The 22,378-nt window shown below is 43.1% G+C and overlaps 2 protein-coding genes across 3 annotated transcripts in view; both read right to left on the bottom strand.

Moving 5' to 3' along the window:
• Nucleotides 1–5,942: 5,942 nt before the first annotated feature.
• LOC141105319 (alpha/beta hydrolase domain-containing protein 17A) overlaps nucleotides 5,943–22,378 on the bottom strand; it is an 88,961-nt gene continuing 72,525 nt past the window's right edge. For both annotated transcript variants that reach the window (XM_073595192.1, XM_073595193.1), the window contains exon 5: nucleotides 5,943–10,464. In XM_073595192.1, coding sequence (XP_073451293.1) covers nucleotides 10,236–10,464 — 229 coding nt within the window. In that variant the 3' untranslated portion in view covers nucleotides 5,943–10,235. The remainder of the gene's footprint in view (nucleotides 10,465–22,378) is intronic.
• Nucleotides 17,153–18,101, bottom strand: LOC141104868 (zinc finger protein 511-like). The gene is given in 3 exon segments (XM_073594691.1): nucleotides 17,153–17,454; nucleotides 17,457–18,038; nucleotides 18,041–18,101. Coding segments are annotated over 3 exon segments (711 nt in total). The 5' UTR covers nucleotides 18,087–18,101; the 3' UTR covers nucleotides 17,153–17,371.

The following is a 22,378-nucleotide window of genomic DNA, read 5'->3' as shown; positions in this document are numbered from 1 at the left end:
ATCCAAATCCAGTGCAGCGTTGGACTCCCAGGCTTTGGCCAATACAAGCGTGATTGACTCACTGCCGCTGCCATGTGAGTCCACTCCGTCCAGTAAGAGTACATATCCCATTTCTTTGGTGGAAGATATACTATCTCTGGCATTCTAAAGGCCAGACGCTTTTTTCCATTTTCCAAGTGTCACTTCAAGAGTGGATCATAAGTCCTTCACATTTATGGACATTTGCTTTAATAAGCTCACTACAGTGGTGAATTCACATTTTCACTAGTTTATAGTCACTGGACTGTATTATATTTTTTTCAGTATACATCATTATTCTTTGTTTTTTACATTGTTAATGCACTGTATTATGCTGTATCTTTTAATTTTTTTTTAGCGCTACACTGAGTTTTTGCATTTTTTTTAACTTTGTTTGTTTTAGTGTTAGCAGCTTTGCACATGATTGGTTTAGCGCAGTACTTTCTCAAACTTTTTTCACAAAGTGGTAGGTCCGGCCAAATATCATTATTTTGGGTTTCACTCTCGGCTCTAATCTCTTGATTGCGAGGTTCCTTGGAGAACTGGTCAGATACATCAGACCATTCATCTTTTGTCTGATTCCTAGCCTGTTCCAAGAGGGGCTTAGAGTCAATTTGGATATGCTGAATCATGCCATGAGAATTATTTCTCAGGATGGAGTTTGGCCCTCCTTCCTCTGTTTTAGGACTACTCGGTTGTCAGGTTACAAGCAGAAGCACGACCTGACATAAATCATGTAGGACAAGTTTTCTGTGTGTCTGGTATGGTTTCGTCATGTTTATTCCACAACCATGAGCAGGGCTCTCGAAGTGTCTCAGTCGCGGCTGACTCAGTTGGTTTCGGCCATAATTTTAATAAGGTGGATCAGGGTGTTGGAAGATTTCTCAGGTTCCTGACTCTGGCTTTCGATGCATACTGCCACAGCATTTTGGCCTTACCTGCCAACACTATCAAGCATATCTATCAGGTGCCTAGAACTTCAGACCCCTGCAAACTCCTGACAGTTTGTCCATTTTTTGCGGCTCACCCTCTCAAAACTTCCCTATACCAAGAATAGACAGACAGGCCAGAGGTTCGTGGGAATTTTACTACTACTTTAACTGGTGTCCGTTTTGAAATGCTCGATCTTCTTTGCAATTATTTTGCAGGGTCTTCTCGGGTCAGCCCTTGCTCCCTTTCTCCCACGTATCCTCTCACTACAAGCGGTTCTTTTCTCATGACTGTGTTTACTCAGAAATTAGGCTTAATCCAAATCATTGTGGGACATTTGTTTACGTAGGTTCCAAACAGGGTCTCTATTTATCAAATTCATGGGACGCTGGAATTCCTCCTGTTATAGCTGATACATACCGGATCCGTATACTGAAGCCATCCGGGCATTCGCTACTTTTCTTATCACACCTACTTTTGTGTCTTTTTGCCCTCTTTTAGGTGTACTGACCAGATAGGCCAAGGCACACCTCAGGTCTTGGTAGTTAGAGTCTTCACTTCAGACATCCCAACCTGCAAAAGCTTATTTCAGGGAGGTGGCAAACTCATTTCAGGGAGGTGGCGCTTCGCGCCGGCACCGACCCCCCCACCCCAATTAAATACAGCCTGATCAGTGCCAATTAAATGCAGCTATACCAGTGCAGAAATCTCAAGTCTCCTGCGGCTCGCAGGAGTCTCCCACATTTGAAAGCGGGCTCACGGACACCCGCGAGTGCGGCACAATCTCCCGACTGAGCCTGCCTGCACTGTCACCCACTGCCATAGGAGGCGTTTGAACAGCGTCTGCGAACGAAGCTCCCGAGCTCGGCTTTCATTGGTCCATGGGCGGTGCCTGCATCAGCGAAAGGAGGGAAGAGGCCCACTTGAAAAGTCTGTCACTTGGAAATGCGATACCCTGACTACAAGTAAGAAAGCTGGCTGGATGCTAGTCTGGTTTTGTAGGAGGAGTCCCTCCTCCTCTGTCTGATCCTGCCTTGGCTCGTCTTCATGGTTCCCACCCTCCCGTTTCCTCCAAACCTTCATATATACTTATACACATTGTACATTTTATATTCATACATTCAGGGTATGCCCTCTTTTAGGCGTACTGACCAGCTAGGCAAAAGTGCAAATATCCAAATTTCTCAAACAATCTGAAGGTTTTCATTTTTCCCTTACAGCTTTCAGAATTTATGAAAGACCCCCAAAACCATATATTTTCTGAAAGCATGTGACCTCTAGAATAAAAAGAAGGTGCTACTGATTTTTTTTAGACCCCGCGGTATCTGCGCAAATGTTTATCAAACCAATATATATGCAAAAAATACACTAAAACCATTATTAACAGATCAAAACATAGTTAATTTTACAAAATTCCTGCTAAATCCCTACTAAATATACAATATAAATATATTAACTTCATACAGATTAAGCTTTTACAGTGGGGACGGAAAGTATTCAGACCCCCTTAAATTTTTCACTCTTTCTTATATTGCAGCCATTTGCTAAAATCATTTAAGTTCATTTTTTTCCTCATTATTGTACACACAACACCCCATATTGACAGAAAAACACAGAATTGTTGACATTTTTGCAGATTTATTAAAAAAGAAAAAAAAGTGCTACAGATTTTTTGGGCCCTGCAATAATTGCGAAAATGTTCATATCGCTATTTTCACTAAAAATACACTAAAATCATTAATATTGCACATAAACACAACGTAACTTACAAAATTCCTGCTGAATTAGTGCTAAAGCATCGTTCATATGTGGCGTACTAAAGTGTACGCACATGGGGGGCCATTTTTACTTGCACAGGGATGCACAAGTGTTCCGTGCATTCCCGTACAAGCAATTCCATTTATGACAATTGGGATGCAACGGCTGTATATAGCTGCTGTTCCCAATCTGACATTCGTGTGGGTGTGCATACATGGCCCGGAATGCAGGCAGTGTAAGCTCAGGGACATGCATGCGGACCTACATGGATGTAAAATTGGGAGCAATGGCTCTGTTCGTGCAGTTGCTTCATCCCAAATGACATCAATGGGACTGCCTGCACAGAGATGCAGGGAACACCCGTGCATTCCTGTAAAGGTACGCTGTGTGTGCCCTGTGTGAACAAAGCCTTAGGCCCCTTTCACACAAGCACACCGTTCGGATCTGCCTGTCTATTTTTCAGGCGGACCCAATCGGACCACCCATTGTTCACTATGGAAAGGCTGATGTAAATGGACATGTGTCCATTTACACCCGCCTGCATCCGATCCAGTCCGCCAAAAACAGACAGATGGGGATTCCATTCCCCATCCATCTAGCAGATCGGATCAGATGGTATCTGATGGAACTGGACAGGCGGTCCGTTTCCATCCGACCGTCCCATAGAGAATAGTAAGATGTGTCCATTTCCGCTCTGCATCAGCGGAGCGGTCAGGGACCTGTCATCCGCCTGCTCAGCAGGGATCAGCAGACAGATCCTTCGCTGAGCAGACGGATCTGCTTGATAGAGTCTGCTCCATGTAAAAGGGGTCTTACCAGGAGCGGTCGGTCCATTAGGGGTGCCGGACTCATATGTTTGTATGAGTTGTTTTTTTCAAGTCACATGATTAGAGCCCGTGGCTTTAATTGGCTTGAAAAAGATTGGGCTCGGGGGGCAGAGCATTGCACCCCAAACACACCCACTTGTGACCACCCACTTGTATAGTCTTCTGGCTTCTCCTGGCCAATCAGGACGGATCGGGTTGGCCAGGAGGAGAAGCTGAGGTATCCGTGGAGGGATGAGTACGACCGTCACCTTGGAGGGGTAAGTACTGGTGGACCTGGGGGGTGTTACTATGTGTTTTTTCTTAGCTTTTTTGGGGGGGGGGGGCGAGGGGTTCTTTGGTGAGATATCAGAGGTCTAAACAGACCCCCATATCCCTTTTTTTTTTTTTTTTTTTTTTTTTTTGAGACAGAGAAAGGGACTGAAGATAGTCCCTTTTCTCTGTATCACTTTACTTGGATGAATGAAAAATCTGTATAGAGATTCCATTCATTCAGAAAATGACTAATACATTGTAACATTCGCACTTACAATATATCAGCTGTCAGTGTCAGTGGGCACATAGCAGCGATCAGTAGTGATCGCTGCATGTGCCCTCTCTTCTACAGGGGGGAGTTTAGTAAACACATGTTTACTAAGCCCCTACTTCACCCCCATGCTAACCACTCCCCCGCCCTCCCCCCATCGCAATCCCCAGCCTGACAGATCATAGGAGATCTGTGCAGGGAGAAGCTGCAGGCGGAGGGAGGAGGAGAGAGGTTGCTCGGAGGGGCATGGATCAGGGGCATTTGGGGGGGTGATCTGACTGGCGGAGGGGGACACATCTGGACCCCCCCCCCAAGGCCCATGCAGCACCTGAAGCTGGCAGGAGTGGAAGAGGAGGGATGCCAGCTAATGATGGTGGCTACGGGGAGCGGGTTTGCAGGGGGGTGAAAGGGATAGGAGAGGAGAGTGAGGGGGGCAGTTTTAGATGGAAGGGTGCAGTGGGGGTGGAGAGGCAGGGAAGCGGAGGCATGGGTGGGGGGGTTATTAGCCTCCACATTAGCGGCTAATAACTTTGATCAGCGGGTTGTAATCCGCTGATCAGAGTTATAGAATTGAAGTGACCATAAGCTTATAGGAGAGGGAGAAAGGAGGTCCGTACGTCGCACTGACCTGGCCACCTGCGGGCACTTCTGTAGGTCCGTAGGGCGTACAGACTTGGCAGTGAAAGGGTTAAGGGGTTCAAAATATTTTCAGCAAGTTTCATTTTCCATCTATTTAAATGCTGTTGAAGTTTTTGATGCACCATTAGAATCTTATCTAGACATGAGTGTATGGGGAAGGAGGAGGCAGGTAAGAAAGGGAAACAAAAGAAAATAAGGAGGGGAGCAAAACAAAGCAAGCAGAGGAAGAGAAGAACAAGTCGCCATTTGTTTTCTGGGGGAGAAGTCACCATTATGACCATCAATCATCATTCATCAGCCATTAGACCTCCAAATTTGCTGAAACGTGAACGTAGACGTGTGAAATGTCTACCACTGCCTGTATCTGTCTGACCCTTTTGACGATAAAGATGACATCGAGATAATTTGGAGTTCCAGTGTGCAACCAATTCCTTGTTTTGTTCGTCTTCCACGGTGGTGAGCTGAGGTCTGCACCTGTGATTCATCCTGCACCTGATTTTGCCTGGAGCGGTGTGCTTCTCTTTGTTCTTTGCAGCTACAAATACTGCAGCTGCTGACTTTTAATATATGGACACTTACCTGTCCAGGGAGCCTGCAATTTGGGCACCCCGGCAGATCTTCGGATCGGCTATAGGGTGCAACCACCTCCATTCCTGGTAAGGGAGCCCGGCAGTTAAGCCTTTCGGCTTCACAGCCAGTTCCCTACTGAGCATGTGTGAAGCACACTGCACTTTCTAACTGGTCTGGCGGAAGAGGTGGCTGAACTCCCGAGGGACGGGGCCGCAGCTCCGTCTCCCGGAAGTGGGAAAGGTTACCTGTCAAAAACAGTTGAGTGGAACTCAAGTACTTAAGTACTAAAGGTGTGGATAAATGTTGCTGTATTAGATACTTTGAGCAGGGTATAAATATTTTTCGTTTGACCCAATCTATACGTGTACATTAGATTTTCTCTAAACACTTTTACACTACATAACGTTCTGTAATTGCTACTTTTGTTTGGTAAATGCCTTTGCTTCCTTGAAACTTTCAGTATAGCTTAAGTGAAAATATTTCCTAGAATTAGAAGTGCAATTACAAGGTGACAACTTCTGATGTGCTCTCTCCCATAGTGTTTGAGGAATCAGAAGTCCAGAGTGCATTCTGCATACATTTTTTTATATCCATGACAAGTTACCTGGAACATATACTGTATATTAAAGCATTAGTTTAAAATGTATGAAGAAAAAAATAAAATTGACCCAAAACTGTTTCCCTTAGGATAATAAATACAGACATGTCTTTATTTATTGCTCTTCAGGTTTTATCTTTTATTGACTACACACAGTCCTTGCTCAACAGTCCTCAGCATTTTTTTAAGAAAAAAAAACAAACATATTAACCTGTTACCATAAGATTAGATATGAAGTAAACCAAAGAATGAAAAATGCATCCAGATTTAAAAAAACAAAACAAAAACAAAAACAAAAAAACACAACATGATTCTGTTTTTTTTTTTTTTAAATGCTGATCTGTAGATACCAAGATAAGCAGGTGAGCATGTTTCATTTAATTAAGAATTACCCCAGATACACTGTAACAATAATTGCATTTCCACCACTATCCAAATACAGACAAGACCTAATTTCAGACTTCCGATCTCTCATTAAGTGAGTTTTTCTATTTTAACCCTAGATTTATCCCATCAAAAATGTCTCGTAAATGATGCACTTTCTGCACAGGTACAAGGTTCCCAAATTTTAATCAATCTGGAAGACTTACTATTTATTTAAAGTATACTGTATGTAAACCCAATCACTGAAGTCTCACATAAGCTTTAACATGTTCATTTCAATAGTAATTTTTCAATATTTTTAAAATTTGCAGATTTCATTAAAATAATACCTGGTGACCCTATTATTAAAGGTTCTGGTTTGCGTTTTCTGTTACGGGTTGACAACATATTGTCCGTTTTCCAAACCTCATCCTGCATTATCACTCTGTTTCATGGACTTTCACTGCAGACTATTACAGCAAACACTGCAAAGGCATAGTCTACTGTTTCCACCAACAAGAGACCCATCCCTACCATGCAGCCATTGGTTAGGGGCATGCATATAGACAGAAGTGGCTACAAAGGGGCTGCTATATCAGCAGCACAGAGGTGCAAATGATGAAAAACAAAGTATTAAGAAGAAAATGGCAATTGATTTTAATACAAAGTGTTTTAGCAAACTAAATGTTGTTCAGTTAGGGTTTGCACACTTTAAGATTCTACTTCAAAATTATGGGCAGGCAGCTGAAGCATAGGATGCCATAAATAATGGTGTTTTTTGTTGTTTTCAGAAAATGACCTTTATGGCTTTAGGAAATGTTGCTGTTATAGCATAACTTTACTCTTAACCACATCAATACAGGGCATTTTCACCCCCTTCCTGCCTAGGCCAATTTTCAGCTTTCAGTGCTGTAACATTTTGAATGACAATTGCACGGTCATGCAACACTGCACCCAAATGCTTTCTTTTGGTGGTATTTGATCACCTCTGTGGTTTTTATTTTTTGCGCTATAAAGAAAAAAAGAGCGAAGTTTGGGAAAAAAAAAACAATATTTTTTACATTTTGCTATAATAAATATCACAATTTTTTCAAAAACAAAAACAAATTGTTTCCTCAGTGTAGACCGATATGTATTCTTCTACATATTTTTGGTAAAAAACAAAAAAACAAAATCGCAATAAGTGTATATTGATTGGTTTGCGAAAAAGTTATAGCGCCTACAAAATAGGGGATAGATTTATGGCATTTTTATTATTATTTTTTTACTAGTAATGGTGGCGATCATATCAGACACTTTTGACACTATTTTAGGACCACTGACATTTATACAGCGATCAGTGCTATAAAAATGCACTGATTACTATATAAATGTCACTGGCAGGGAAGGAGTTAACACTAGGGAGCGATCAAGGGGTTAAATGTGTTACCTAGGGAGTGATTCTAACTGTTGGGGGATGGGACTGACTAGGGGAGGAGACCGATCGGTGTACCTATATACTAGGAACACAAGATCTGTCTCCTCTCCCCTGAGAGGACGTGGATCTGTGTGTTTTTACACACACAGATCCACGTTCCTGCTCTGTCACGAGTGCCCAGTGGACATCGCGGCCGCCGGGCACGAGCATCGGCTCCGGCCCGCCCAGGATGGGAGATCCTATCTGTGGACGTCATATGACAATGGGCGGTATTGAAGTGGTTAATCAACATTATCTATTTTAATCCTTATGCTACTAGCCTTAGGAAAGTATAGTAGATTTACTGGTTTTAAAAAAGAAAAATCTTTTTTTTTTTTACACACATTTCTTTAGCTGTTTGCCGGTTTTTGGTCTAAGCCAAAATTATGTCATACATCCCAGGAATATGTATGGAGGAGGGGAGAATTGGTTTTCTCATCTACGCACACCTCCTGCCTGAGCTAAGGGCAGATGAATTGCAGGAAGTAAATGCTACATGAATCGTCTGTTCCTACTCAAGATGACCATGGCTAGAAATGCAAGGGAGTGTTTTTCAAAGTGATTTCCCAACAAAATAAAGCATGGAGACATGGATGAGTTTTCTTTGAATGTTAAAAATGAATTAAATAGCGTTTTCAGTTTGTGGTGCTGAGATGCAGTTAAGTTCCTCTTTAAGTAAAAGATTTGATTTTGAAGGCAGCTAAAAGCCATAATGCCATGTAACGCATCTAATATATCCATACAATTACACAAACACTAATGTGCTGTTTCGGGTACCTTTATAGCATTACATAGGGAGGAATTTCCCTATAATGGGTTATAGCTATGCAATTAAAAGTGTCATGCACACTCTTAAAAATTTGGTTGTGCCTTCAAACAACAAATGTCAGTGCCAGGGACAGAAACAGGTACCTGAATTTGTTGCATGGAGGCCTGGTGGGTGGTGGCACAGAGGCCAGATTGTCCATACTGGATTGGCCTTCTGACTCTACCGCAGGGTTTAGCAGCATTGGTTGCTAAGACGCTGTGGCCTGTACAGCCAACCGCGAATAACAACTAATTTACTCATTCCCAGCTATTCAGCTACTGGATGGGAGATTCCCTGGCTGACAGCTGAAAATAAACAAAGGGATGATGATCCAAATGTAATAAATATCAAACACAAAGTGATTATTCACCCTTTGCTATGCCAGACATTTCTGTATCTGTCTCATCATGACGCTGTAGTCTTCCTTGTGCTCAGTGTGGCTTCTCCCCACTCAGCCTTAATCCCGCTGTCTCCCAGGAAACCTTGGATGCTGTGCAATAATTAATACCTCACTCCTACTCAGCAGTAACAGCCCTGTATGAGAAAAGAATGAGTAAAAAAAAGACACACTGAACACAGGGAACTGCAGCAGCAGTGCAGTGACAGATACAGACAAGGCTGACATACAGAAGTGCTGAATTATCACTTTGTGTTTGATTCTTACTTTATTTGGATCGGCATCCATTAGTTTACTTTCAGCTGTCAGGTGGGGAGTCTCCCAGCCAGCAATTGAATGAGGTTAGGGATGAGTCATCAGTTGCTATGATGCTGGCAGCCATAGTGACTTCATAACCAGGGAGCCCTGTGCTAGGATGCGTTCATATTTCTGACAGCATCCCAGTACAAAATGCCTCACTCTTAGTACTGATGTACGTCTGTACTATCGCTAATCTACAAATTAGAGAAAATTCCTTAATGCAGAACTAAACCCATTGATTTAACATTTGCAATGCAGTTACATTGAAGGCATGCCAGGAACAATAACAGTCTGTCACAGTTGCTTGCACTCTCAACCTGTCAGGCCAAATTGCTGCTGCCATAACGGATCACATGTGCAGCAACATGATAGCTGCTGATCAAACAGAAGCTAAGATGGCAGCTTTCTTGGCTGTAAACTATAGGAGCGTTTAGTTCTACTTTAAGAATTTCTTAAAGCACCGCTACTAAAAACTTCCTGAATCTTCTGCAGGTGTTGATAAAGTTACCAAAGCTGTTGCAAGACTTTCTTGAAATTTGCACAGGCCCTTTTAAAGGGTCCATACCACAAAAAACTGTTGCAAAGGCTTTACTGAATTCCGACAATATTTCCATTCCCCCACCTTTAGTAAATAAAAAGCACCTCTGTATTTTCATCTCATATTTGTACGTAATTCTTTTCTATACAGTTAATATAGAGGAGTATATATTTGTTTTCAAAAGATTCTCCTTAGCCAGAAGGAGCTATTATCATAAATCATGACATATTTTACATAATTTGTAACTAGAAATCTAAACTGCTTGTCATCTTTTTGTGGGATTTTCTGACTAACCTGCTACATTTTTTTTAACTTTGCAGTCAACACAGAACAATTATGCTTACAGAGTCAGTTGTGCCACAAAATAGCAAAAATTTTCATATAAACTTAAAAAATGGAAACATCATTGGCCATGAGTCATTTGCAAAATGTAAAAACAGGTATATCCTTTCTATTTTTGAAGTTTCTAAGATCAGTGGAAGATATGAGTATAGACTACTTTGCTCATTGTCAGTTACTGTTTTGTGGAGTCAACTCTTGAGCGATGAATCGTTTCAGACGTTCCAAATATTGGCTGTACAACTCAATGTCGTTATGCCCAGCACCTTCTACCCAAAGAGGTTCAACGGTTTTGGGACAACGTTCATAAAGGGCCAGACCATGGGAGAAATCAATCACTTCATCTTCTGTTCCATGAATGATCAACACTGGTGAGGTTATCTTGGAAACCTTTTCAATGCTACCAGAAAAAGAAAAAGATACAGAAAGCAAATTAGTGAAGCTATCAATTTATTTTGTACAGCGCATTCAAATTTCTAAATACTTGTGTCATAGGGTCGCAAAAGTATATAAAATATATATACACACACACATTTGATTCCCTTCAGATTTTGTAAGTTTGCCCACTTACAAAGAAATGAAGGGTCTATAATTTTTATCATAGGTGTATTTTAAATGATAGAATATCAACCAAAAATCCAGGAAAAACAACTGATATGAATCTTATAAATTGAGTTGCAGTTCCTACAAGCGCACTGCTCCAGTGTGAAAGCACTCGGGCTCTCACACTGGAGTGACAGGAGAGGCACTTTACAGGCGCTATTTTTAGCGCTAAAATGCCTGTAAAGCGCCTGTGTGTGAAAGTGGGATAAAGGTACAGGCTGACTTTGCCACATTGAGGGGGCCAGATGACAGGGCCATGTATTGTAAAATCTTGGATGAGAACCTTCTTCCCTCAGTCAGAACAATGAAGATGGTTTGTGGATGGGTCTTCCAGCATGACAATGACCCAAAAAAGTGGCAAAAGAGTGGCTTAAGGAGAAGCACATTAAGGTCATGGAGTGGCCTAGCCAGTCTCCAGATTTTAATCCTATAGAAAATTTATGGAGGGAGCAGAAACTTTGCGTTGCCAAGCGATAGCCAAGAAACCTTAAGGATTTGGAGAAGATCTGTTGAGAAGAGTGGATCAAATTCCCTCCTGAGATGTGTGCAAGCCTTGTAATCAACTACAAGAAACGGCTTACCTCTGCTTGCCAACAAGGGTTTCTCCACCAAGTACCAAGTCATGTTTTGCTTGGGGATCAAATACCTATTTTACTCTCTGAACTGCATCTCAATTTATAACATCTGTATAGTGTTTTTCCTGGATTTTTTGGTAATGTACTGTCTCTACCATTTCAAATACACCTATGATACAAAATTATAGACCCTCCATTTCTTTGTAAGTGGGCAAACTTACAAAATCTGCAGGGGGATCAAATAAGTATTTTCCCCATTATAATATATATATATATATATATATATATATATATATATATATATATATATATATAAAACCTTTTCACTCAGTTTTGGAAAGAATGTGGAAAGTTAACAAACCTTGTCAACTAGTACCCACAAAGCCCTCCTCTTTGCCTGTCTTGTGGCCACCCACCCTCAGCATAGTACAAGAGGACATCGATGGCATGCATACCATCAGCAGAGAGCACTAGCTACTGCGGGAGCCGAGAACAAGGTAAACTGTTCCTTTGATTTAACCTTCACCTAGACTAAATATGCATTAAATGAGCTACTATGCATTCCAGTTACACAGAAGGGTGATGGTGTGGTGATGACCTCAATGGAGTGGGTTGCAATAAAACAATTGTTGACATGCATGCTTTGACGCAATGGACACAAACCATAAATTATAGGAAAGGGACAGAGGAGGAAATGGGAAGTACACTAAATTTTAAAACTGCCAACGTTACTAAGCTGTGGTCCACACTGCATGATACTAAACAGGATAAAGTTCTGGCAACAAAGAACACTGAAGAAAAGTGGAAGTGCTTTAAGGACATAATAAACAAAGACATTCAGTACATCTCACTGGGCAACAAATATAAAAGAACAAAAGCTAAACCTGGGGGGCTAATATTACATACTAGGTGAGGTTGAAAAAAGTCCATCAAGTCCAACCTATGTGAGTGATTACATGTCAGTATTACATTGTATATCCCTGTATGTTGCGGTCGTTCAGGTGCTTACTTTGAAACTATCGATGCCCCCACTGGAAGGGAACTCCACATCCTTGCCGCTCTTACAGTAAAGAACCCTCTACGCAGTTTAAGGTTAAACCTCTTTTTTTCTAATTTTAGTGAGTGGCCACGTGTCTTAATAAACTCCCTCCCGTGAAAAAGTTTTATCCCTATTGTGGGGTCACCAGTATGCTATTTTTTAAATGTTTTAATGGAAATCATATCCCCTCTCAAGCGCCTCTTCTCCAGAGAGAATAAGTTCAGTGCTCGCAATCTTTCTTCATAACTAATATCCTCCAGATCTTTTATTAGCTTTGTTGCCCTTCTTTGTACTCGCTCCATTTCCAGTACATCCTTCCCGAGGACTGGTGCCCAGAACTGGACAGCATACTCCAGGTGAGGCCGGACCTACAGTCTTGTAGAGAGGGAGAATTATCGCTTTATCCCTGGAGTTAATCCCCTTTTTAATGCATGCCAATATTCTGTTTGCTTTATAAGCAGCAGCTTGGCATTGCATGCTATTGCTGAGCCTATCATCTACTAGGACCCCCAGGTCCTTTTCCATCCTAGATTCCCCCAGAGGTTCACCCCCTAGTGAGTAGATTGCATATATATTTTTGCCACCCAAATGCAATAGTTTACATTTTTCTACATTAAACCTCATTTTCCATGTAGTTGCCCACCCCATTAATTTGTTCAGATCTTCTTGCAAGGTTTCCACATCCTGCGGAGAAGTTATTGCCCTGCTTAGCTTAGTGTCCTCAATACAGAGATTGAGCTGTTTACCCAATGTCGTTTATGAACAAATTAAACGGGATTGATCCCAGCACAGAACCATGGGGGACCACACTTCTCACCCCTGACCATTCCATGTATTCCCCATTTATCACCACCCTCTGAACTCGCCCTTGTAGCCAGTTTTCAATCCATGTACTCACCCTATGGTCCATGCCAACAGAACTTACTTTGTACAGTAAACGTTTATGGGGAACAGTGTCAAATGCTTTTGCAAAATCCAGATACACCACATCTACAGGCCTTCCTTTATCCAGATGGCAGCTCACCTACTCATAGAAGGCTGGTAAGAATGATTCTTCATGAATCCATGCTGATTACTGCTAATGATACAGTTTTCATTACTAAAATCTTGTATATAGTCCCTTATCATCCCCTCCAAGAGCTTGCATACTATTGATGTTAGGCTAACTGGTCTAATTCCCAGGGATATATTTTGGCCCTTTTTTAAATATTGGTGCTACACTGGCTTTTCTCCAATCAGCTGGTACCATTCCAGTCAGTAGACTGTCAGTAAAAATTAGGATCAATGGTCTGGCAATTACTTGACTGAGTTCCCTAAGTACTTTCTGGTGCAAGCCATCTGATCCCGGTGATTTATTAATGTTAAGTTTCCCAAGTCTATTTCTAATTGTCCTCTGTTAGCCATGAGGGTGCTTCCTGTGATGTGTCATGAGAACAAACACTGCAGTTTTGGTTACTGAAGCCCCCCGATTCCCTCGTGAAGATTGAGGAGAAGAATAAATTTAATACCTTCGCCATCACCCCATCCTTTATAACCAGATGTCCTTCCTCATTCTTTATGGGGCCAATATGGTCTGTCCTCCCTTTTTTACTGTTTATATACTTAAAGAATTTTTGGGGATTTTTTTGCTCTCCTCTGCTATGTGTCTTTTGTGTTCTATCTTAGCCGCCCTAATTGCACCTTTATATATCTTGTTGCATTGCTTGTAAAGTCTGAATGCAGATGATGATCTCTCAGCCTTGTATTTTTTGAAGGCCTTCTCCTTTGCTTTTATATGCATTTTTACAATACAATGAAGCCATCCAGGACTTTTGTTCGCTCTTTTAAATGTATTTCCCAATGGGATGCACTGGCTAATGCCCTTATTTAATATGCTCTTAAAGAAAACCCATCTCTCCTCCATGTTCTTTGTTTCTAAGATTTTATCCCAATTTATATCTTCTAGCAAGGTTCTTAGTTTAGGGACGTTGGCTCTTTTGAAATTCAGTGTCCTTGTGTTGCCCATGTGTTTCTTATTTGTGTGAGTTATACTGAAGCCAATTGACCTGTGATCGCTGTTTCTTAATTTGCCCTGTATTTCCACATCCGTGATCAGGTCTGTATTGTTGGTAATCAGTAGACCTAGTAACGACCTGTCTCTAGTCGGTGCGTCTACCATCTGACCCATGAAATTGTCCTGCAAGATATTTAGGAACTGGCGAGAGGTCCGTCTCCCCCTCCTCCCTCAGATTAGGGGGCCTATAGCATACTGCCAGTATTATTTTCCCCTTAGCTTCATCCTTTTGGACCTCTACCCATAAGGATTCCACCTCCTCCCTAGCTCCCTTATTAATGTCATCTCTCACATTCACTTGTACATTTTATTCTTGATATATAGGCATATCCCTTCTCCTTTTTTTACCCTCTCTATCCCTGCGATAAAGGGAATACCTTTGAATGGTTGCCGGCCAATCATGAGAGCTGTTGAACCAGGGTCTCTGAAATTCCCACAAAATCTAAATCTTCCTCGTTCAACAGTATCTCTAGTTCACCCATCTTGTCTGTCAGGCTCCTGGCATTGGTGAACATGCCACGTAGTTTAGACCGGTTGCATACTGTCCTCTTATTGGTTGTTCCGAGATTGCAATGTGATATGGAGGATGTTTAGCTCAGTGGTAGATGCACTTTTAATGAACCAGTGACAGTCCAAATTGGGGTTAAGGGCTTTCCAGTCCATTTTACTGGAAAAGGTTCTAAAGCCAGAAGGTTTTTTACCTTAATGCGTTCTATGCATTAGGAAGCCCCCCTCATACTCACCTGAGCCTCATCTCGATACAGCGATGTTGCACGAGAGGCTAGGCTGTCCGGGACTCTCCATTGGCTGAGACACACACTGGGCCACCATTGGCTCCCGCTGATGTCAAAGTTAGTGAGCCAATGAGGAAAGACAGGGGGCGGGGCCGAATCGCAGCTCCGCGTCTGAATGGACACACAGAGCTGCGGCTCGCCAGGAGGGAGGGGCCAGGAGCACCGGAGAGAGATCCAAGAAGTGGAGGACCGGGGCTTCTTTGTGCAAAACCACTGCACAGAGCAGGTACAGTGGGGACGGAAAGTATTCAGACCCCCTTAAATTTTTCACTCTGTTATATTGCAGCCATTTGCTAAAATAAAAGTTCATTTTTTTTCCTCATTAATGTACACACAGCACCCCATATTGACAGAAAAACATAGAATTGTTGACATTTTTGCAGATTTATTAAAAAAAGAAAAACTGAAATATCACATGGTCCTAAGTATTCAGACCCTTTGCTGTGACACTCATATATTTAACTCAGGTGCTGTCCATTTCTTCTGATCATCCTTGAGATGGTTCTACGCCTTCATTTGAGTCCAGCTGTGTTTGATTATACTGATTGGACTTGATTAGGAAAACCACACACCTGTCTATATAAGACCTTACAGTTCACAGTGCATGTCAGAGCAAATGAGAATCAGGAGGTCAAAATGAACTGCCTGAAGAGCTCAGAGACAGAATTGTGGCAAGGCACAGATCTGGCCAAGATTACAAAAAAATTTCTGCTGCACTTAAGGTTCCTAAGAGCACAGTGGCCTCCATAATCCTTAAATGGAAGACGTTTGGGACGACCAGAACCCTTCCTAGAGCTGGCCGTCCAGCCAAACTCAGCTATCGGGGGAGAAGAGCCTTGGTGAGAGAGGTAAAGAAGAACCCAAAGATCACTGTGGCTGAGCTCCAGAGATGCAGTCGGGACATGGGAGAAAGTTGTAGAAAGTCAACCATCACTGCAGCCCTCCACCAGTCGGGGCTTTATGGCAGAGTGGCCCGACGGAAGCCTCTCCTAAGTGCAAGACACATGAAAGCCTGCATGGAGTTTGCTAAAAAACACCTGAATGACTCCAAGTTGGTGAGAAATAAGATTCTCTGGTCTGATGAGACCAAGCTAGAACTTTTTGGCCTTAATTCTAAGCGGTATGTGTGGAGAAAGCCAGGCACTGCTCATCACCTGTCCAATACAGTCCCAACAGTAAAGCATGGTGGTGGCAGCATCATGCTGTGGGGGTGTTTTTCAGCTGCAGGGACAGGACAACTGGTTGCAATTGAGGGAAAGATGAATGCGGCCAAGTACAGGGATATCCTGGACGAAAACCTTCTCCAGAGTGCTCAGGACCTCACACTGGGCCAAAGGTTTACCTTCCAACAAGACAACCCTAAGCACACAGCTAAAATAACGAAGGAGTAGCTTCACAACAACTCCGTGACTGTTCTTGAATGGCCCAGCCAGAGCCCTGATTTAAACCCAATTCAGCATCTCTGGAGAGACCTAAAAATGGCTGTCCACCAACGTTTACCATCCAACCTGACAGAAATGGAGAGGATCTGCAAGAAGGAATGGCAGAGGATCCCCAAATCCAGGTGTGAAAAACTTGTTGCATCTTTCCCAAAAAGACTCATGGCTGGATTAGATCAAAAGGGTGCTTCTACTAAATACTAAGCAAAGGGTCTGAATACTTAGGACCATGTGATATTTCAATTTTTCTTTTTTAATAATTCTGCAAAAATGTCAACAATTCTGTGTTTTTCTGTCAATATGGGGTGCTGTGTGTACATTAATGAGGAAAAAAATGAACTTAAGTGATTTTAGCAAATGGCTGCAATATAACAAAGAGTGAAAAATTGAAGGGGGTCTGAATACTTTCCGTCCCCACTGTAAGTATAACATGTTTGTTATTTTTAAATTAAAAGAAACAAGACTTTAGTATCACTTTAAATCAGGTTGCCCACGCATGGGATTTTCATGAACACAACAAATAATGAAAATTCTTTTTTTTTTTTTTTGAATTAAATACGAAAAGATTTTATTTTTCAAATTGTAAAAACTGAACATCTTTTAAAACATATATTTTTCATGCTGTTTCCTGCTCTTTTCTTTGCTCATTGTTCCTTACAGAGTGTAGACATAAAAAACACCATTAGAAATTACGTAGTCCAAAAGACATTCTTTGAAGGCACGTCTGGACAGAGAATAGAATGTTATATTTTTCGTTATACAATTTAGTTTCCATTAAATTTTTTTGTCTTTAACTTGAGACTTTCACTTCTTTTTCTTTGTATGTATGAATCCTCTCACAGATCCATGTCCAAAGCAGATTGTGGAAGGAACCCTGGACCTGTAATCTCCATGGATTCCGACACTACCCTTTCATCAGGTGTAATGTCCATAGAAAGTTCTTGGCCTGTGCGGTCCTCTTGCTTTTTTTTGTTCATAGCTTTCTTAGGCTTGTCAAATCGGAAGTCAGAAGGATACAGGTGTGTCCTGACTAAATGGTCTTTACGTTCCCCAGAGGTTTTGAATTTTTCCACACATCCTTCAACCAAACACTGGAACATATTGCTTTTCTCTGCCATAATCTCAAACAAGGAATCGTGCCACTCCAAGATGTGAATGTCCAAAAGTCGAGACGATGGGAAGGAGCGTTTACAGGTGGCGCAGACATTTCGATGCAAGGAGTTGTAATGATGCTCATATGATTCTAGAGTGTCAAAGACCTGAGAGCAACCTGCCGTCTGACACTGAAACTCCGACACCTTGGCCTTTTTCTCTACTTCTCCAATTCCCGTTAATACATCTTCCAGGTATAAGTGGCGATAAACATCCCCATCCTCGAAGAATCGGAGGTCCCGGGGGAAGTGCACTGTACGGGGGGTGAAGGTGCCCGCCCTCCCGGGACTCTTCTGCACCGGCAGCGGCTCGGGAAGGTGAGCACAGCCGGGCCGGACAGGACGGCCAGCAGTTCGGGTGGAATCATGTGTCACCGATCTCTCCTACAATCCTTCCATCAGACATATGTCTGTCTGCTCTCACTTCCACTCTACAGAGCCCGCTATTAGATTGGGGACTGTACGATCTGAAAATTCTAAGCTACCTGGCTTACTCTTCCGTGGCTCCACTATTCTGCTCACTGGTCCCTCAGACCGTATCCCCAGTTCTTCTGGTTCTCCTGGCTCACTCAGCCTACAGTTACAGCATCCAGATACAGTGCATCCGAAAAGTATTCAGCGCTTGACTTTTTCTACATTTTGTTATGTTACAGCTTTATTCCAAAATGGATTAAATTCATTATTTTCCTCAAAATTCTACCCCATGATGACAACATGAAAGAAGTTTGTTTGAAATCTTTGCAAATTTATTTAAAAGCGAAAAAAAAAAAATATCACATTTACATAAGTGTTCACAGCCTTTGCCATGACACTCAAAATTGAGCTCAGGTGCATCACGTTTCCACTAATCGTCCTTGAAATGTTTCTACAACTTGATTGGAGTCCACCTGTGGTAAATTCAATTGATTAGACATGATTTGGAGAGGCACACACCTGTCTACATATGGTCCCACAGTTAGTGCATGTCAGAGCACAAACCAAGCCATGAAGTCCAAGCAATTGTCTATAGACCCCTGAGACAGGGTTGTATCGAGGCACAGATCTGGGGATGGATACAGAAACATTTCTGCAGCATTGAAGGTCCCAATGAGCACAGTGGCTTCCATCATTCGTTAATGGAAGAAGCTTGGAACCCCCAGGGCTCTTCTTAGAGCGGGCCGCCCGAGCCAAATTGAACAATCAGGGGAGAAGGGCCTTAGTCAGGGAGGTGACCAAGAACCCAATGGTCACTCTAACAGAGCTCCAGCGTTTCTCTGTGGAGAGAGGAGAACCTTCCAGAAGAACAGCGATCTCTGCAGCACTCCACCAATCAGGCTGGTATGGTAGATTGGGCAGACGAAAACTACTCCTCAGTAAAAGGCACATGACAGGAGTTGCCAAAAGGCATCTGAAGGGCTCTCGGACCATGAGAAACAAATTCCTCTGGTCTGATGTAACAAAGCTTGAACTCTGGCTTGAATGGCAAACATCATGTCTGGAGAAAACCTGGCACTGCTCATCACCTGGCTAATACCATCCCTACAGTGAAGCATAGTGGGGGCAGCATCATACTGTGGGGACATTTTCAGCAGCAGGAACTGGGAGACCAGTCAGGATCGAGGGAAGGATGAATGCAGCAATGTACAGAGACATCCTTGATAAAAACCTGCTCCAGAGCGTTCTGGACCTCACACTGGGCAAAAGTTCATCTTCCAACAGACCAACGGCCCTAAGCACACAGCCAAGATAACAAAGGAGTGGCTACGGTACAACGCTGTGAATGTCCCTGAGTGGCCCAGCCAGAGCCCAGACTTGAACCCGATTAAAAATCTCTAGAGAGATTTAAAAATGGCTGTGCACCGACACTCCCCATCCAACCGGATGGAGCTTGAGAGGTTCTGCAATGAAGAATGGGAGAAACTGCCCAAAAATAGGTGTGCCAAGCTTGTAGCATCAAACTCAAAAAGACTTGAGGCTGTAATTGGTGCCAAAGGTGCTTCAACAAAGTATTGAACAAAGTTTGTGAATACTTATGTACTTATGTGATTTTTTTTTCTTATTTTTTATTTAATTTTTTGTCATTATGGGGTATGGTTTGTAGAATTTTGAGGAAAATAATCAATTTTGGAATAAGGCTGTAACATAGGAAAATGTGGAAATAGTGAAGAGCTTTGAATATTTTCCAGATGCACTGTCAAGCCATGGCCGGGATTTGATCCGTGTTCTGTTGACGGCTCCCTACTGCCTGAGCCACTGGGGAACTTCCATCTGTGTAGTGCCCTTGTTATGCCCTGCTCCTTGATCTTGGACCCTGGCCCCGCCCTGTATCTAGCTGTAGGCAGTCACATAATTTAGTGACCTATAAAGCATCACTTCCCCTTCCTGTCTTTGCCCTAGTATAGGTTCCTGCTTGTTGGTGTACGATTCTGTGTTCCTGGTTGCTGACTTTTACTTGTTCCTGACTCCGCTTCTTGGATTACCCCCTTTGGATTTCGCTATCATTGTTGCCGACCCTGCCTGTTCCTGATGCCGCCTTCTGGTTGACTCCCGTGGACTTCTGCCTTGGTCCGCTGACTTGAATCGTTTAGGACTACTCTTTCTTCTACCTGGTTCCTGTCTTTGGCCACTTCTAACTGAGTTATTTGCTGGTGGTTCCTGGATAGTCTGTTTACACCTTCTATTGTGGTCCCTTGTTACTGGCTGCAGGATCTCAACCATTCCTCCACCTGATACTGGGATAACAAGACTACCGGTCAGGAAACCGGAGTGACGGTTGTAATCTCCTGGCAGACCTGACATTATACTAGGGCCAGATGGACCTCAGCGAGCTGGTGCGATAGTCTCTTCAGGGACAACTGTTGGGTGAGCAGGCCAATCGTGTGCAGTCATTGGAGGAAAAATTAGATGCCATCACGGCTATGTTATCCTCTTTGTCTACTGCACATGGTTCTAGTCCTTCTACATCTAATAACCAAGAGTCTGGGGCTGGGGAACCTGTTGTCGTGTCTAACCCCCAGGGTTCTCCCGCTCCTAAGATACCTCTCCCTGAGAAGTATGATGAGAACCCCTTGGATTGCAGGGGATTTCTCAACCACTGCCGATTGCATTTTAGAAATCAACCTTCTGTGTTTGCCTCTGCCCAAGCCAAGGTGACTTTTATATTTCCTTGCTAAAGGGCAGAGCTTTGTCCTGGGTGTCACCCCTTCTTGAAAAAGATTCACCTATACTTACCGACTATCCCACGTTCATGAAAACCTTTGAGAAAATATTTGACATTCCTGGCAAAGTATCTGCGGCCGAGTCCAGCATTCTCGATTTACATCAGGGTAAATGCACGGTAGCTTCTTCTGCCATAGAATTCCGCACGCTAGCGGCATTGACTACCTGGGATAATTGCTGCCTTCCGCAGAGGGCTGGCGGAATGCATTAAGGACGAGTTAACTTACCATGAGGTTCCAGTGGCCCTGGAGGATTTGATCAATCTGTGTATCCTGGTGGACACTCGCTTCTCAGAACGCCAGTTAGAGTGAGTGCACCAGAGACAATTTATTCCTCACAGACTTGGTGCTAAATCTCCTCCTCGGCAGTCCCTAACCCCTTCTGTCCCTTCTCCTGTCGGGTCTGAGGAAGAACCCATGGATGTTGAGGGTGTGCGTTTGTCTAATAGTGAACGTACCAAACGCAGGACCCTAGGCCTCTGTCTATATTGTGGGAAGCCGGGTCATGTTCTACATTCTTGTCCGATTCGGCCGGAAAACTTCCGGGCTTAATGGGTGATCGAGGAGAGCCCCATTAGGCAATGCTGTTCCGAATACTCCTCAGGAGAGACTTATTATTCCAGGACATGGAAATGGGGACTAAAAGTGCTGTTCCACAACAGCCTTTTTAGATTCTGGTGCTGGTGGTGTATTTCTCAATGCAGCACTAAGGATCCACCGCTCTGTGTAACTACTCTTGGCGGAGACCCTCTTGGTGATGGACTTATCACTCAAGAATCTAAGCCTCTTTCCGTCCTGTTGGGGGCTCTGCATTCGGAAGTTTTATCGTTTAACATCATTCTGTCTCCTAAGCACCCAGTAATTCTCGGGTTCCCTTGGCTATGTAAACATAACCCGTCTACTGACTGGTCCTCTGGTCAAAATTCTGCTTGGAGCACCTCCTGTCATGTCAACTGTCTACAAAAGGTTGTACTTAAAGTGTCAATTCAAATGGTGTCTACTGATCCTGAATTACCTAATGCCTATGCCGATTTTTCTGATGTGTTTTCTGAAAAAGGAGCGGAGGGCCTCCCTCCCCACTGCCCTTATGACTGCGCTATTGAATTGCTCCCCGGTGCTCCCCTACCTAAGGGGAGAACCTATCCTCTCAGCCTTGCGGAGACTAAGGCTATGGAAGAGTACATCGACGACAGTCTAAAGAAGGGTTTCATCCGGCCTTCCTCCTCTCCCGTGGGGGCCGGGTACTTTTTGGTGGAGAAGAAAGATGGAGGACTTAGGCCAGGCATGTCCTAAGTCCAGCCCGCATTCTGCTTTTGAACGGCCCGCCTGGTTATTTGGACATACATATCTTTTGTGGCCCCCAACAATTTCCCAGCACCGGGCCACAAAGATATATATGCTGTCTGCCTCGGAGGGGACAGGGAGGAGGCGGGACGAGTGCCGTACACACAGGAGAATTTCCT

Source organism: Aquarana catesbeiana, linkage group LG01, assembly GCF_042186555.1.
Source record: "Aquarana catesbeiana isolate 2022-GZ linkage group LG01, ASM4218655v1, whole genome shotgun sequence".
NCBI lineage: Eukaryota > Metazoa > Chordata > Amphibia > Anura > Ranidae > Aquarana > Aquarana catesbeiana.
Note: the sequence above shows the minus strand (reverse complement) of the source record. Positions and strands in the feature narration are given on the sequence as shown.